The following is an 18,372-nucleotide window of genomic DNA, read 5'->3' as shown; positions in this document are numbered from 1 at the left end:
GGTGGCTGCTCTAGGACACCCTGCCCTGAGCTCAGAGCACAGGCTTACCTAGGACCCCGGCTCATTCTCTGGCCACGGGGACATGGAGCCACTGTGCCCTTCCCAGCACTTTGGGAACGCTAGCTCTCCTTAGTGTCTGCGGGAGACAGGAGCAAGACAAATGAAATCCGGCACCACAGCAGCAAGACCAAGTATTTACAAACATATCTGCTGAGATACTCCAGGAACAGGAAAACTGTGGGACAGGTTTAAACGAAAACCGTCAGCATTGCAGCATCCGCATGATTTCCCATGGGCCTGACAGTAAGTGGGTTTTCACTCAAGGAGCATCTTTGCAGTGCTGTTTGTGCTTTTGTCCTGTGTAAGTTTTGGGTAAAATGTGTTTATAAACAGTTTCAGAAAGCCTGTTTAAGGGATTTGAAGTTAAAAGTGGTGCCGAGACTGTTTTGTTGGAAAGTGAATTTTCAAACAAAACTCAGATCTCTGCTCCCTGGCTGCTTCCCGAATGGAAGATGAGCCTCATGCAGCTCGCTCTATTTTGAGCTTCAGTTCTCCAAGTTCTGAAGGATAACTTAACAGCTCTGTGTGAACAAATCCAAAACTCAGGAATAATACACCATCACAAAACATGCTTTTGTAAGAGATTCTGCTCTGTGTTACCTGGTGGAGGAACAGATTATTTTAAGTGGCCTGTGCAGCTTTGACTCTGTCGTAGAGATGAAAACATGATATGGAGACTTATTTTTAGGTCCTATTCCTGTTTCTTGGATTTCTCCCTCTCCTTATTATTCAGCTTCCTGTGGCAGTGAGATAATACACATATCCAGGCTAGTAAGATTATTTCAGACTATTTTTGGTCACTTTACACATTTTAAAGAATGCAAAAAGCACTGGCTGACAGCTGTTAGGGACTTGAATGTTATTGTAAAGCAGCTGTTTTCATTTATAGGAAAAGTATTAGTCTTTCTCCAAGCTGAACAGAATACTAAGTTAATAACTCACTCTAACCTATGGAAAATACAGGTCATGTCTGAGAAATGTTGGCAGAAGGTATTGTTTATAACAATTAAACTTGTATAGCATTTTGTTCTTAAAAGGACTGAGTGTTTCTGGCCCACGGACGTTCGTAGTTTGAAGCAGCTATTAAATAACCATCAGTAGCATGTTCACCCTGCAAAGAATTCCTCCTTAAAATCGGACAAGATTAATCAGACAAGGCTTCTCTGTTCACAAGAAATTCCAGATGAAGAGAGGCTGACATGGACCAGAAACAGGCGGGATCATTCCAACATTTCACTGTTTCGTTTTGTCTCTAATTTCCTTCAAAGCACATTCGGTTTTTGTATACTGACATCAATGCCTAATTTGTTTGAAAACAAAGCCTCTGTACACATTCCCTCTGCATTCTTATTTACTTTATATTAGTATTAATAGTCCATTCAGTCAAGCTCTGGAGGAAAAGGCAACTGGCATCCCACAGAATGTATTTGTGGAAGAGCAAAGGGAATGAGATAGCTCCAAGGCGAGGAAGATAACTTTCAAGTGTGTTATGTTGTTCCTGCACGTATTTGACTTGAGAATCACCATGGCATCAAGATATACAAAGTACCAAGAATGAAGTCATCATCTTTCTTATGTTCTTAACATCGTAAGCCATGCAAGCATATTTTATAGAAAATATTGAATGCGGGCTTTAGTGCAGATATAAAAAGCCTGATAAGATCAACTTGCCTGCTGCACATTGTGGGATGCTGTCAGACCCCGGCTCAGCCGTGCTGTGGTGTCTGAACACAAGGCACTCTGCACTTCATCTGTGCTTCCCTTGGTCCAACTGAAAGTCTTCCTAAAAAGTAGGGTTTAAAATGTACATCTGTACCATAACCTAAATTCCTAGGCTGTGCAACAGGTAAGTCTTGGTACGAGTAAGGTCGGTAGAAATACACACTGGCTTGACTGTATAGGAAAATCATTCAGTGGTAAAGCAAATCAAGTTATCCTGACAATGGTATTTTACAGTTACACAACATGATCTGTGTGACCTACAAAACTTCCTCTGCAATGCATACGCGTGGGATTTAAAAGCATGTCTAATATCTACCTTTTTTAGAAGTTAGTATTAAACCTCTCGCTGATTTCTAGGGAGGAGAAGCATACCAAGGACGAAACCACCCAAATCTCACCTTCTAAAAAAGCTTTTCAAGACTGCCTTATTCTATCCGTCCAAAACCCAGACAGCACCATGTCTGGCATTTTCCCTGATACACTCAGGAAGAACAAGAAGTTCTTATGCTCATGATTCCAAGCATGTGACTCTCTTTCCGAAGATCTGCCACACTGCAGGCCAGTTTTATATTTAAACCATCAGCTGCTGGAGTGCTCCCACTGTTCCTCAAAGAGATCCTCAAAGATCCTCAGAAAACATCCTCAAAGAGATCTAGACATAGCAATTCTTAAACTATCTGTGGATATCAGGCTCTCCACAGCGCCTTTATCCCAGCACCTCAGCACTGACCAGGCCAATGTCAGCTTCCCCCTCTTTGCTGCCATGGCCAGGATATTGCCTCATCCTTAGACTCTTTCTCCCCCATTCTGGCTATGCTGAGAAAACACTCTTGGCATGAGAGGTGTCCCCGAGCCTCCCTCAAGGTGGTCCGCCGCTGGATTAGACCACTGTCCTCTGGGAGCTCATTCCACAACCAGGAGTGTTTCATTTCCAGCTCTCATGTAAAATATGCATGTGCAATACATGCTGCTGAGCACGCAATAGGTTAAACAAATGGATGATAAAGTATTCTACTTAGTTATTTTTCATTACCATAAGAAAACATCAATTACATTTTCTATTTTATGAGTGTACACGAGGGAATCCATTACAATAACAGAGAGGTTATATGACTGTTTCTGCTGCATCTTTCCCAAGCAAAAAGAACAGTTAGTTTTTAAAGACAATGAAACCAGTGCAGAGAAAAGGGAGGCACACCAGCATATCTGCATAGACAGTTCCTATCCTGATTTATCCAGCCTGACTCCAACTAATTAAACATCTGCCTCGGCAATTTCCTCTGCAGATCTATCTCCTCCAGTATGTAGAACTGACTGGTTCTAACAGGCTTTCCCTAACTTCAGCCATTCCCATGTACCTCTTCCAGTTGGTTATTTGGGCATGTGGCAAGAGATGATTCAGTATTCCCATGAATCCCCTGCTGCTGCCGCCTGTGGTGGGACAGGTCAACATAATATCTAACTAGAGAGAATCATAGAATAGTTAGGATTGGAAAGGACCATAAGATCGTCAAGTTCCAGCCCCCCTGCCATGGGCAGGGACACCTCACACCAAACCATGTCACTCAAGGCTCTGTCCAACCTGGCCTTGAACACCACCAAGGATGGAGCATTCACAACTTCCCTGGGCAACCCATTCCAGTGCCTCACCACCCCTTCAGTAAAGAGCTTCTTCCTTATATCCAGTCTAAACTTCCCTTGTTTAAGTTTGAACCCATCACCCCTTGTCCTATCACTACAGTCCCTAATGAAGAGTCCATCCCCAGCATCCCTATAGGCCCCCTTCAGATACTGGAAGGCTGCTGTGAAGTCTCTGAATATCATTTCCTTTAATTTCATGCAGTTTTAAACGGAAGTCAAAAATGGAAAGGCTGACAAGGTCATCAACTCACAGAGGTGACTGAGGAGGATGGATTTTTAGGGACCTGCAACTCAACTGCTTGTTGGAAAACCTCCTTGTGAACTGTAGACTACTGCCTGCATAAAATCATTAGACAAAGCTAGCCTACTATTTCAGCTGTAGTCACGCTGGAACATGCCCTTCCTGACTACACAACTGAAGTTCTTCAATGTCTTCCTCACCCAAAACAGCCAACCAAGGTTTGCATTTACCTACAAACAAGGGACCAATTTGAAAACTGTCATGTAAGTCAGTGGTGAAAATCGGTCACAAAGCAATTTCTTACACAAGTACCTGAAAACAGCATAAGCTGTAAATGTAATGAATTCATTTGCCCTGTGAAGACTGGTCTGGAGGCATACTGAAAATGTGCAGGAAGGTTTGTAGGCATTTCTGTTTTATTAAACTACTAAGAAAGCTCTAAATAAACATGTTAGCTCTATTTTTGGTTAGTTCTTTTTAAAAACCAGAACAATCAACTTGAAAGGAAGCTTTGCTGAATGAGAAGAAACCCTCTTCCTAAATTATGTCTTATCTTTTATTCAGAACTTTGACATCCTAATCCACTGCTTAATAATGACTTGAACTCCAACAGCGCAGGACTGTACTGTGCTAATAGTCTGATCTTAAATTCCATTTATCTGTGCATCTCCCAGTGAAAGCAGGAGGCATATCCAGCCAAACATGAGGAATCTGGTGGTGGATGAAAAGCAATGCCCAAATCTTTTTCCACTCCTGTCCCAGCCTGTCCATGCCCACTGTGTTTTAACCCGAATTTTAACCATCCTTTAGCCCAGGCATCATTTCCATCCACCCTGCTGACCAGGGGCAGCAGAAGGAAGCTGGGAAAGGCTGGATTCGGATCCAGAGGGAAGCGCAAGCAAGAGGATCCCTCTGTGCAGACAGCTGTGATTTCTGCTGTTTTAAAGATGATAGACAAGACCCTCCAAACCCCCCCAGACTCTGCAATCTGATGCATCACAGTCTGCATAAGGGAAGTAATTGCGAATAAGGGATTGGTGTTTTGGATGAAAAACTTCAATTTGTGATTTACCAATTTAATACATAAATACCTAAACTGAGAAGTCCCTTCGCCCATGTGACAGCCTTACATGACAACAAAGCATTATGAGCCCTCACCAACATTTAAACTACAACAATAATAAAACATTTCACTAATGAAATTCAGTAATATGGGAATTCAAGCAGAAACCTTTCACTCTTCTTGCAGTGACTTCAATTCATGAAGCTTACAATTGCAGGTCCTAATTCTGGGTGCATCTGTACACAAGCTTGAACTGAAATCTGCAAGCAACACCGACTATTTCAAGCAATCCAGTTACAAGCACAAGAGCAAACAGACCTGCAAGTAACCAGTATGTTCTTAGTTGTGACTTCTGCTGTGGTTATATCCACAGCAGGGATGACAGATCTCAAAGAGGTGAGATGTCACATGGATAATTTATAAAGGTAAATCTGTATCACAGAATCATAGAGTGGTTTGGAAGGGACCTTAAAAGATCATCTTGTTCCAACCTCAAATGATTTCTGATTTAATTAAAAAACCCCAAAATGATATATACATGCTTATATACCCTGTTACTACAAAGGCTTCTGAGCAGGAGTGCCAAAACAGTAGAAACAAATTAAGTATTAGCTGAAGCAGTAAATGACAGGTCCATTCCATTTCTAAACTGCTGAGCAGAACTAACAAAATAAAAGCAAAAACAAATGTCAAATGGACAAAGAGTAAAACATCTGTTACACAAAGGAGGAAAGTAGTTTAAAGAGTGAGCTAAGTGAAGCCTTTAGCCACCTCCCTTCAGGGAAGGGAAATCTGACCCCAGGAAATAAATAAAAGTCACCCAAAAAAGTGAACAAAAGAGGTGTTTGAAAAAACCAGAACACCATTCATCGCAGCTAACGACTTGTTCATTATGAGTGATGATGGATAAAGACTTCTCACGCTGAGATGAAATCAAGATTTATATGCATTGTTTCCTCTCCCAACTTGTGGGAAGATCATCATCATTTAATTCTATCTCTGCGGCCAGTGATGGGCATCCAGAGAGCTGGTTATCAAACGGCGCAGTCAGCTGGCAAAAGCCGAAACGTGCAGTTGGCACATCTGGACTGAGCCGCCACAGCCGAGGGTGAACAATGACTCCTGGCCAGTGGCCAAATTGCTGCAGACGCTGGCGGGTCTCATCCACAACACCCGACCAGCAGCTCTCTTCTCCACCCCCCCTTTCTCTCCCTTCCTTTTTTTTTCTTTACGAGAATCAGATTTTCATTGCTTCATTCAATTGCTCTCCTCTGCCATTTTTTACAGCTCTTATCGTTCCCTTGGAATATGGCCTTGAGACAGCTCATCCGTGTCCTTCACTGTGTTATCTCTTCTAACTTTTATTAAAACTTCAGCTCTCATCTGAAGATAGCTAATTAAATCCATGACAGATTATATACTCGTTTAAAAACTGTGCCGAGCTACTTCTTCTAAGGAGACCAGGGTTTATTTTCTTTTCCCATAGTTAAAACTAAGGGTATATAAGGAGGTTTCATTCATTTACAAAGACAAGATCCTTATCTTTCCCTAGTATATAGATAGGTTTATATTAAAGTTCCTTTGTTGCGTGACAAGACTCGATGCAATTTCTCACAGTAATTATTTCTTGTTGCTGGAAAGATCTCTCAACCTTATACTTTTGAAATATATATACGCTAACATATATGTGAATGCACATTTACACCCTGGAAAAGCATTGCTCTAAAATACAAATGCAAGCACAGTAAATTTTCTTTTTTAAAACACTGGAAAGTCTTATCTATAATAATTCTGACAACATCACAGAAAGTAAATTTTCCTCTTTCTCTACAAGTAATGAGGAATCCTTTAAATTATTTAAAATCATACTAAGCATCATCTGCTTACACAAATTAAAAGCATACACAAATTCCATCACAGACTGGTCTTACTGTACTTCCACCCATCATCTCAAACTACCGCTAGCTGGACTTGAATGCAAATGGCTTTGTTATCATAAATAAATATTTGCAGTAATGGATATACTGCTCTGCAGCAAACATTATGCAGCTCCTCCACTGTCTGCATTTTGCCAGCATCTAGAACAGAAACCTGGGCACAGAACTGCTTCAGAGAGGTGCTGAAAATCACAATACCCACAGAAAACACCTGAGCATCTTTCACAACCATTAGAAAGATACATAAAATATGCTCATGGCAAAACACCCTACCCTCTAGAAAATAGGATAAATAACCCACCTGAGCCTCTCTGTGATCCCTTCCTTCTCTTTAAGGCCTTTTGTAAGATATCCTTCATGGTGACCTTCATACTGTCCACCTGAATAAGTGAGAATCCATGAGCAGCATTTCTGCAAGACAGATGCACATGCATTTTTACAAAATCATCATCATCAGGGCAGCTCACTGCAATTTTCATTAGTTTCAAGCAAAGGATTTGTTAGGCACAACAATTCACAAAGTTGTGCGATAGAAGTGAGTTAAAAGGAGAAACTAAGCGAAGTCCCTTAGAAAGGCAGAGGCAGAAGTGGAGGAAATGGGCTGAGATTCAAGGTGTGTAAGGATTTTCATAATTTGTCTTTATTTTTGATCATTTTGTGCTCATCATTAAAAAAGAAAAATGAGCAAATGCACCTGCAGAGCTCCTCATCTCCTCATTATTAAGTACCTGTTAGGCATTCCTCAGTGCATACAAGAGAAACAGTTTGCAATGTCATTGTCATACAAGTCCCAGTGGCAGACGTGACAAATCATTAAGAAGTGGAAAAACAACACTCAGAGAAGTAACAGCAGCTCTGCAGCACTATTAATGTACAGCATTATTGCAGACTGAGTAACGTGCTTTCTTTGGACTTATTTTTTGTGTACATCACAGAACAAAATCCTGGCATTTGCCTGCAGGAGAGTCCATACCTTGGGGAAACATGGCCAATGGCATGGGAATGGCTATGGATGATACCATCAGGCAAACACCAAAAATGGCATCGCTGGGGGAGCAGAGAAGGTGACAATATAATAGAAGAGACACTGGATTAATATATCAGTGAATTTTGCCCCTTAGACCTTGCAGTCAATCTCTGCTCGTGTCAGTAGATGTCACTGCAGACAGTTAGCACGGCAGTTTGAGAGCTGCTAGGCACCCACAGGGAGAGATTTGCACTGCATGGAAAAAACCTGGTTTGCAAAGCTATTTAGACAGGAGGAGGAGCTTTGTATCTGGCAACGAGGAATTTTAATCAGGGAGTAGAGCTCTGTATGAATATCACAGCTGGAATATTTTTTAAAAGCAACTGGCAGTCAAAAGCAATCCAAGCAACACAATAACATCATTAAAAACACGAGCATATTACATGTCACTTTAAGACACAAACACTGGGAATACAAGTTGGAGTTCAGCTGTGGCATCCCCAGCCCACGCTGTGACACGGCCTAGATGAATAAATGACATCTCCAAGCCCTCACCATACATTAACATGCCTCCTGGCCGCAGGGCATACATGGTGGAAAGTGAGCTCCCTGGCTGGGCACATGCTGATCACCACCTTGATGTCCTGCAACTCACTTGTGGTTCTGTTATCCATGAGAACAGCACAAGCACACACTGCCCCATTTTACCCTGCTCCCACAGCAGAGCTACCTTATCTACCCCATTAAGATTTCCAACTCAACATCAGCTGCCCAGTGGCTGGAACAGGCAGAAGAGATGGTCAAGAAATCCACAGGGTGGTCATTTATGCATTGCAAATAAAGCCTGCCATGCTGTGATTATTGTATCAGATGGGTCTGTTTTCAGAGCATCCCCAGCTCCTTGGGCAGCTCACCTCCGGGCTCCTCACACCCCAGGGCAGACAGTCCCACAAGCTACCACCATAAAACAGTGCCTTCCTTCCCATCAGTTGTGAGCGAGACTCATCTGAATTTCATTCTCAATTCCCTTTGTTCTTGGCAAAATAAAACTGCCCAAAAGCCCCAAATTTATGTTCTCTAGACCATTTAATATTTATAACTCTATCTTACTCATCTTCAAACCAAATATTCCAACCTTTTCACGCATCTACTTTTTCCCCTCTCTATTTCTGCCATGTGTTTCATAGAGAACGAGCAGAACTGAGTCCACTGCTCCACATGAGGGAATACCATCCATGCCTGCAGTGGTGAGATTACCATCCTCGGAACAGCCCAGCGTCTCAGGGGGTTTGACTAACGCCATATAGCGAGCAGAGACCTTACTCAACTCTTCAGTGATGAGCAAACCTTCCCTTAAGCTGCCTTGGAGCCAGATAACGTGCATGAGCACCAGACAATGTCCTTCCGCTACCCTGCAGTTGCCTGGGCATCCACCTCACTTCCCAAAATCACTACAGCACTAGCCCAAATTGACCTGCTGAGGACATTCTAAAGTGAAAAACCTCTTAAACAGCCAGACTATAGTTACAAAAAGAAACTACTTTTGTGCTTTAAGTAACATGACATTTGTCAATGAAGCACTACAAGAAAAGCCTTATACACTGACCTAACCACCAGAACTACTGGTTCAAAAGACATCTGGTACCTTCAGGTAATCTGTAAACTGCTCTGCAATCCAGAAAGGTTTCCAGAGAACTGCAACCAAAATACAGAGAAATAAAATAAAGGGCCTGCAGCTGACACCATGACCATACCAACATGTATCTGGAACCCCCGTAAATGGAAGATTGTCTTTTGATTCCTGACACTTCAGCTGCTAAAGAGCACATGCTGCTGTTGATCCCGTTCATGTTGCAGGCCATCCCAACTTGGTTGATTCTGTCTATTGAGCAGCTGGCCTGAGAACTGTCAGACTAATTTTCCTGACACTCTGTTACTAACTCATGCCTGAGCCTCGGCCATTCTTTGCCTCAGAAGCTGGATCTCATCCCAGAACAATCTTTAAAAGTTTACTTTACTGATCAAAGCAAAATAAGAAAAACCTCTGTGTTTTACTATATTTAGTGTGCTATCCAGTAAGTGAGACCTTGGCAAGAGCACTGAAATGTAAAGCGCACCCCGCATTCGTAAACTTTTGGATATTTGCTCTGGAGCAGAGCCAGAGGATCTGAAATGCCCGTCTCAGTTCAGACACACAATTCTCCCTCCCTTTGCTCCGGCTCACCAGGCATGCAGCTCTGGTTTTCTCTAACAATACACCACAGAGCCTCAATAATGACATTTTAGCACTCAGTAAACTCACAAATCTGAGCCAAGGGTGGATTTAAGCCCAGACCAAAGGGATTCTGCCGTCATGCTGGGGTCAAGCCAAGGTGTCAGGACCTGTTTCCTGTGCCGCCACGGAGGAGAAGCCCCGCACCGTCTCCTATCAAACAAACAGGGAGTCTTGGAGCCACCCTCCACACTGGATCACCTCAAACCTCATCAATCTACCGTGACCAGCCTTCACGTGGAAACAGCACAGTGAGGCTCTTGTGGAAGCAATACATCCCCACCTCACCTAGGCAGCTTCCCAGCTATACTCCGCATTGATAATGGGCATGAACTGTCCCCACTCAACCTCATTCCAGCATTCCTTCATTACAATTATGAATGGCATGTTTCCATTCCATTCCTTTATTACGATTATGAATGGCATGTTTTAGCATACCCTGCTAATGTGTGATACCTTTATTATAAGTTAGCACCCTAGGAAACGGGACAGACAAGCAGAGGCTATTCAATCAATTAAAACTGCTGCTTACAGATTGGAAGCCAAAGAAATTCCTTAGCTTGTATTTTCTGTCATTTTGCAAAAACATACCTGGGTGACAAGGTTAAATCAAGCAAAGGAAATCCCTGGCACTTATCATCCACAGGCATTACTGATAAATTGTGCAGTGGAGGAATAAAGGATTACCTTCTGTATTTTTTCATTACACTTTTCTTTTGTTACAGAATACATAAATCCATTGTGGCACAATGTAATATGTATCATCGTGCTACACCTGTGGACGTTTCATAACGGCTGCCATGTCTGTGCAGTCAGGAATGATAAGTGAACCACCCGTGAATGTTAATGATAGTGATCATTCTGCGGTAACTTGGCTTTCCATCTTCTTTTACAGCCTCAGCGCTGGAGCCAGGGTGGCAAGGTTCAGAAGAGGAAAAAGAAAACAACACAAGAGGCAAGAGCTTCGGTGGGGTGGGCTGACACCGGGGTGCTGCCCTGGGGGGGAAGTGCTCATAGGTGGCATGGAAACAGCAGTGTCCTCTCCATGGGCTCTTATTTGTGTGACAAAAGCCTAATGCTGAAAGGACAAAAGGCTTCTGTTCTGAACTGGGAAACAAACTTTTCCAAAAGCTGCCTTTCCAATCTGGAGCAGTTTTCTTAGTTTTTTAACTGTTTTTTAACACTGAAGTGGAATTTATAGCCCTTACAACTTGCTGCAAAAGATGCCTGGCATGGTTGAAAGTGCCTGGGGATGACTAATAACGATTTCCACTTGATCAGCACAAAGGCAAAGTTAAAACTAAAAATCCCAGTTGATGCAATGTACTTAACTTATGCTGGGTAATTTCTACAATAAAGTGCACAGTGATATTAACCACAGTAACTATGCCAGCCAAAGTTTTTATCCTGAACCTAAATGATCTTGCTTTAGTACATCTCAGGTTAGCCTTGGATAACTTTATGTGCTTTAACTGGCTGTGTTTTGACATTGCTGGAAGCTACCATCAGATTCTAGAAGCCCACTTCCTGCTCCAACTCCTTCCTTCCCTCTGAACTTTGGTACCTACATAACCTTCTGAAATTTGTATTTCATATATTTCATAACTATTCTAGAATGTACTTTGTAGATTACCTACACCCATGTGAGAACTGATAATGGGCCTTTTGGGGAGTGCTTCTGTAATCTAAGTAAAAAACACTCTTCAAAGCTCTGAATTGAATTTGTAGATGTACGATGAAAGCCTGGTGTTTTAAAACTCTTTCAACCTTAATCTATCAGGTATAGCAGAAGTGCTGCTTTGAAAAAATACATATATAACAGTCAAGGCAACATAAACACAATATCAAACCAGAAAAAAACAGAGCAGAGGAACCGCATGCCAAATTTCATCTGTGTGCCAACTGGCAGCTGAACCACAACTCCTAGAAACACCATTAGATCGAGTACGGCAAGTTGCGATAATAAAATTTCCAAGGGAAAAAGCCCTAATGATAGTATAGATTTATTTTAAGCTACCTTGTTCAGAGTCTTTCAGGTATTACCTCATCATCTCAAGAAGTATGCATTTACATGAATGCGTTGCTTTCTTTGACTCCTCCTGACAAATCCTTCTCCACATCAAAGAGGGCTGTTTGCGAGTGCCGTGTTTGACATTGGACAAAGCACTGCTTTCCACAACAGACAGTTTCCAAAAACATAACTCGCTAGACTAATGGGCAGTTAGAAGCCAGAATGACTGCCCTCCGTCTTCTCCTTGTGTAACTTTGCCAGAGTCCTTGGAACTTGCCAAATTCGGTCATGCCTGCTTAGCTTGCTCGACTGATTGTGCCAGAAAAGAAAATAAGACACAGATGTATTTGAGCTCTTTGAGATGCCAGTAAGAGAGACAGCTAATGGCTTCATTTCGACCCTCCCCTACCAGCTGGGCACAGGTGGGGGGATAATGAGGTCCCTCTCCCTAATCAAACTCAATTATTTACTACTCTATATAGCCACAAAGACAGTCACATTCAGCTTAGAATATAAAATACACTGTGGGCTACTTCTAACCACCACCACTGGGTATTTATAACCAACTCAAGTGGCTAAGAGTTTGCCTTGGCAGGAGTTTAAGTGTATAAAGTTCTGCAAACTGTTTCTGCTCAAACATGTCCTGCTGAAACGGGGTCCCTGGCAGGGTTCCATAACTGTCAGCTCGGTAACTGCACAACATCGGGAAATATATCCAATATGCAGGACAGTGAGATCTGAAATCAAACACCATGTTTCACCATGAAGCTTCTCAGAAGCATCAACCTTTCTCAACAATGATTCGCTATTAATAAACATTACAAGTCACGAGCCTGACAAAGCAGCAGCTGAAATACTTTGGCAGGAGGAGGTAAAAAAAGAGATGCAAAAAGGGAAGAAGATGTAGAATTTACAATGAATCCCTACAAAAATAGACAGCACACGCATTGAAACTCGCAGTAGTAACAGTCCCTTGATCAAGTGATGATCAAATATTCCTCTAATCTAGGGGACTCATTAAAAATTCTAATGTAAATCTAAATCTTTACAAATAACTATATGCACGGGAAGTACAAGCAATTTCAAATTAACATATAGACACAGAGAAAAAAACAACACCTATCAGAAAAGCACTGCTTCTTATGATGCAGGATGCAGTTCTCCTACTACTAATTGTCAGGACCTGCCAAGTTAGAAGAAAGGTCCTCACACAAGCACAGATTATGCTAAAACAAAAGATTTCATATTTCATCTGCAGGATTTGCAGCTGGACCTTAATCCTGATACAAGCACCAATCAGATCCTGCTGAGGAGTCTAGGCTCCACATGGGAACACTGATTTCACCTCCTCCAAGCTGATGTCCACATGTGTTTGCTGCAGTTAAATACTAATCCCTACTTATGCACTGCATACAGGCAATGGGAATATAGGTAGGAGGCAGCTGAGAAAGAAAAGGGACCTTTTGCAGATGAAATATCAACAAATGAGAATCTTCTAACGAACAGACTTCTTAAATGGTCTACCTGCAGTGAACACTTGTTATTCTTTTTGATTGCATGGAATTAGAACAGGATTTTCTATATACCTGCTGGTGTTTTCCTGGGGATACTGAAAATGCAGGATTATCTTGAAGATAAAACAATCATAGGATCATAGAATTAAAAAAACCAAATCCATAGCCAAATCAAATCCACTGACTCTACAGAAATGCATGTATGTGAAAGAGATGCTCCCTCTGTCAGATTAAACACCCAGCATTCTTCTGTCAGGTGGAAGGAACTAAATATTCTGCAATTCCACAGGCAAAAAACACCATTCACCAGCTCAACAGTGTGACTGGAACCTGCACAAACCAAAAGTGGACCTTGTGATACGCCTGGCAGGATTGCTTCATTTCATAAGCAGCATGGCAGGAGCAAAATGAAGATTATGTGTTCAGACTTTGTGTGAATTCCAAGTATTCACTAGCAGGAGTGCAGCAGTTCAATGCTCTTCAGTAATAATATGCAGAAGGGCTGCTTCTCTGCAGTTTTAGACCTGAAGGCTCACCCCAGTTGCTGCCACCAGCAGTTACTTTTCTACCTGCTTCAAGACAGAATGCAGACCAGGGTACTGCCTGCAGAGAACCACGAATACACATGCCCCTGAACTTGTTAAATTCACATGAAGAAAAGCAAAGAAGAAAATGACCCACTGCTGTTGCCCAGTGATGGAGAACGTTCGCACCCATACTCACATGCGCACAAAGAGCGACTGTTTGGCTGCCAGGCCAGGGGAAGAGTACTTTTCAACCAGCGCCAGAGTGCTGAAGCCAAACTTGTGAATGGGCTCATTGGAATCCAGGGGTGGAAAATCTGTGTCAACCTCACCATCATCCTCGGCAATATGGAGACAGTAGGCATTGACGTTGTCGCTGAAACAAAGACAAGTGAAGTTTATTCAGGAGGGATGCTATAAACCTAATTCAGTTCAGCCCATCCATACCAGTCACTAAAGGCTGCAGGTAACAAACCAGCAGACGTGCCTGCTACAGGAGCAATACACTGAAAAGCCATCGATGGCATGTACATAAACATGTCCCAAACATACCTTGCTATCATAACCATGTGATAACAGAACCCTCCTCCCAAACCTCTGTGTAAAGCACCGAGTCTTACTTCATAATTAACTGAACTGCAAACAAAATACTGACAGTGATTAAAATATACTGAAGTCTATAAAAGTTCCATGACTTCATAAAGCTGGAAGTAATAGTTCCCCATTTGCGATAATTTATTTACTTATATGCTCATTACATTGTAGAATTAAAGGCAACCAAGCAGTGTCTGTTTTTTCATAGATCAAGTAACTGTGAAGAAGTTGATTAGTACAAAAGCTACCTCTGCTAAACATCTAAGAAGTCCGATCACTTAAAAATTAGTATAGACTGATAAGAAGAACTGAACAAGAGAGTTTTGAACAGATACACTGTGAAGAAAATAGGAAAGAAAAACCTAAGCCTCTTTCTTTCCACAGATGACGGCCCATCAGGAAATAATTACTGAGACCTTCCAAACAGGTATTAATTATATTTTCTTCACATTAAAATCTATTTCAAGTGTTGTTATTTAAGTTATTGACCTGAAAATAAGTATTTCTTATCATAAATCTGCCAGCATTCAGTCATTTCCCACAACCATGAAGTATAGCCTGAACGATCACGTGGCAGTGTGTTTCTAAACTCTGCCGTTTAAATTTGGAGTTTTAATTGCATGATTGATGCTTAAATTAATTAATTGCAAAGTGTATGCTAATTGTTTAATTGGTCGCTTGATCTATATAGATCATTTTTTGAATTAAATGAGTTGATTTACAAAGTTTATTGATTGGATGTGACAATGAATTATTTCACTGACTACCTGATTTGCAATTTTCTCAATTAATTCACAAACCTTTGGTTGCAACTGTGCTTTATTGAGAGTGCTTAGTCCAGGTGATCGAGATGCACCTTGTTGTGACTAAGACATTTATTATATAAAATGGGTACTAATGATGCATTACTATTAATATGAGCTGTAGATTTGCTATCAAAAAGGCAATCCAGCAATGTTTGTCTCTGAATTTGGAAAATTCTGCAATATTACTAAAGAAATCCCTACGAGTCTCTGGACTGTTATGAAGAACTTGAACATTGCTGTAGAATTAATTAACTGCTTCAAGAGTGCTAAGGAACTTTCAGGGAAGCTGGTGAAAGGTAGTGCTGGGAGGAGAATTCAGCCAGCTCTAGGGAAAGCCCACAGCCAGGAAGCTGCATGGTTTGCAGTGTTGCCAGTCTTTTTAGGAGTAAGCTGAATAAAGAGGCTGTGAGTAATATAGATACAGGTTGATCCTGCTTATGTAATGAGAAATGCCTGGCATCATTTTCGGGTCCTTCTCTTATTCTATTTAGATTTCTACAAATCGTAATCCCAGGATGGTTTGGGTTGGAAGAGAACTTAAAGCTCATCCAGTTCCTGCCACGGGCAGGGACACTTTCCACTGGAGCAGCTTGCTCCAAGCCCCTGTGTCCAACCTGGCCTTGAGCACTGCCAGGGATGGGACAGCCACAGCTTCTCTGGGCACCCTGTGCCAGCGCCTCAGCACCTTCACATGGAAGGACTTCTGCCTAAGAGCTCATCTAAATCTCCCTCTTTCAGCTTAAAGGCATTCCCCCTCATCCTGTCCCTACAGGCCCTTGTAAGAAGCCAGGATGGTGTGCCTTACACCACTGATTTTCTAACTTCCTCATCTGACAGACTTTTCTTATGTGCAGCCTGGTGAGCACTGTATAAATAAAGTTAACATTTTCATTTGGTACTTGATGCATTTGCATAATTCTCATTAAGGCTGGAGGAACATATAGACATGCAGGCAACAGAACACATTCAGTGCGTCTCAAAGCAATCCAAGTGCCAAAAAAAGGTAGTGGTGACAACTTATCTTCCACCAATTATACTGAAAATATTCAATATCCATTAAATTAAAGGTGTTACCAAAGTCTTCAAACCTGGAGCGGGTTCCTGAACATTAACACAGATTAAGTCACAATCTGTTGAAAAATCAAGCCCAATGGATAAAACTGCTCAGCATTTTGTACCTCCATCAACATGAGATCAAAAGTCCTGAACGTTAGACTTCAAATTACAAGGTTCAAAGACTTGAGAACCCGAGTTTGCTTGGCCAGATGTAAAAGCATTCAGCAACTGACAGATGTAAAAGCATTCTTAACTTCTAGAAATAGGAAGTCGATTTGAATTTTGCATCTCACTGTTTATTTATTCCTAGAAAGAGATTTTGGTTATTTTTTGCAGGCAGAATCATTACAGAACATCTGTCAGGGGTTGGCAAGAGAATGATCCACTGGGTCATGACCAAAGCTCAGGCTTAAGAGGACAGGAACATGGTTGCTAACACTGTCAGTGGTTCCTCGTATCAAGACACTGAATAGAGACAAATATAATACAATTACAATTTAAAAAGCAACCTAACTGAATACAAAATGTTCTCAAAGCTGTCAGTTAGTACTCACTCTCTTTAGACTCTTACATCTACCTTTCAGAGGAAAGAATTAGGCAGTAATATATTCTTTTCCTAAAGACAAAGGGGTTGTTCCTCTTAATTACAAAGTCTACAACCTCCTCATCATTCTCAAACTGTGTTACTAATAGGTGTATGTGTCATTCTGCATGCGCTGTATATCAGATTCAAAGCACTCTGTGAATTCTAGTGCAGTGTCACAATGATCCCCATTTTGTCTTTTTATACTCTGAACTGACTGAACCAGGAGCAAACGGCAAATGCAGGATGTGTAACCTGCACAAGCTGTCCTTATTTGGCAATGATGAGAGTCAGTTTACAGTTAAGTCAATCCTTGCTACAGGACTGGCAGTCAGCAGTGCTAAAAAAGGATGATGGAGACACGAGAAATAATTAGGAACTACACAAGAAAATGAACTTGGAATCTTGAGGCTCTGCCCCTTCCTCTGAGCATTTGTACTCAGACTCGGAATGGCTGCTGTTGGGTTGTTTGCAGGAACACTATGCCTCCATTATTTATATTATTATTTCTGTCCTGAGATTTGATTACAGGAGACAGCCTCCTTGGTCAGGAGCACTCTTTTGACACATCATAACGTTTTATCCTTCAGGGCAGGGAGTGAAATTCATCCCATTCCACTGCTGGCTTTTGCTGTGGGCAACCATGTTCTGTGGAATACCTCTACTCCACTGAGGTGTGCTGGGCTCCTGGAAAATACACCCATGTCCAAAGAGTGACGCTAGTGGTGGTGTACTCATAAAGAAATAAACTGATCACACACAAAGAACACTTTTTTGAACTTATGCTATAATGAACAGAAATTAAGGAAATGGCACCATCTGCAAATGATTTTATATTTCTCCTTCAGTGTAAAAAAAAAAAAAAGACAAGACAAATCCAAGTGAAGTGTTTAACCTCTGAAACATCTCATATGTCTGCTGGGAAGAGCTAAAGGAAATCCAATATCCAAGGCAACAACATCCACGAAACTATTTTCAAGTGGGGCTGCTTTTCTGGGTTGTATCTACTAGACAGAAACCAACTAATCCTCGAGAAGGGCAGCACAAGCCACCTCTCAGCACCTCTCCTTCTCCTGTACAACTGAGCTACAAGAGGAGAGATTACCAAGCCCTCAACCACTTCTGAAAAATGCTGAAAGAGCAAACTTAAATTCAGTGCCAAAAGGAAAAAATGAAGTTAATCTAATAACTTTAACAGGAGCAATAAAGTGAGAATTGGCTCATAAAGAAAAAAACCCAAATGAACCAGTTAACACCTTCTTCTAGTATCTGTCACTAACACTGCTATAATAAACTATTTTAAGTCCTTATTTTATGTTCTATGACCCAGTCAAACCTGAAGTGTTTTACAGAACTGTTTGAAAACTGAAGTTGCTCAGAT

The 18,372-nt window shown here is 41.5% G+C and overlaps 1 protein-coding gene across 5 annotated transcripts in view; it reads right to left on the bottom strand.

Annotated features, from left to right (window-relative positions):
- MAPKAP1 (MAPK associated protein 1) overlaps positions 1–18,372 on the bottom strand; it is a 97,611-nt gene that overhangs the window by 36,291 nt on the left and 42,948 nt on the right. For 4 of the 5 annotated variants that reach the window (XM_057408954.1, XM_057408957.1, XM_057408956.1 and 1 more), the window contains exons 6-7: positions 14,152–14,328; positions 6,966–7,075 (exon numbers count right to left, since the gene is read on the bottom strand). In XM_057408954.1, the coding sequence (XP_057264937.1) occupies positions 6,966–7,075; positions 14,152–14,328 (287 nt within the window). Of the gene's footprint in view, positions 1–1,731; positions 1,844–6,965; positions 7,076–14,151; positions 14,329–18,372 lie in introns of all 5 variants that reach the window. The other variant, XM_057408958.1, reaches the window with a different exon arrangement.

Source organism: Pezoporus wallicus, unplaced genomic scaffold, assembly GCF_028554395.1.
Source record: "Pezoporus wallicus isolate ANWC-B61680 ecotype Strahan unplaced genomic scaffold, APGP_CSIRO_Pwel_v1 contig_8341, whole genome shotgun sequence".
Lineage (NCBI taxonomy): Eukaryota > Metazoa > Chordata > Aves > Psittaciformes > Psittacidae > Pezoporus > Pezoporus wallicus.
Note: the sequence above shows the minus strand (reverse complement) of the source record. Positions and strands in the feature narration are given on the sequence as shown.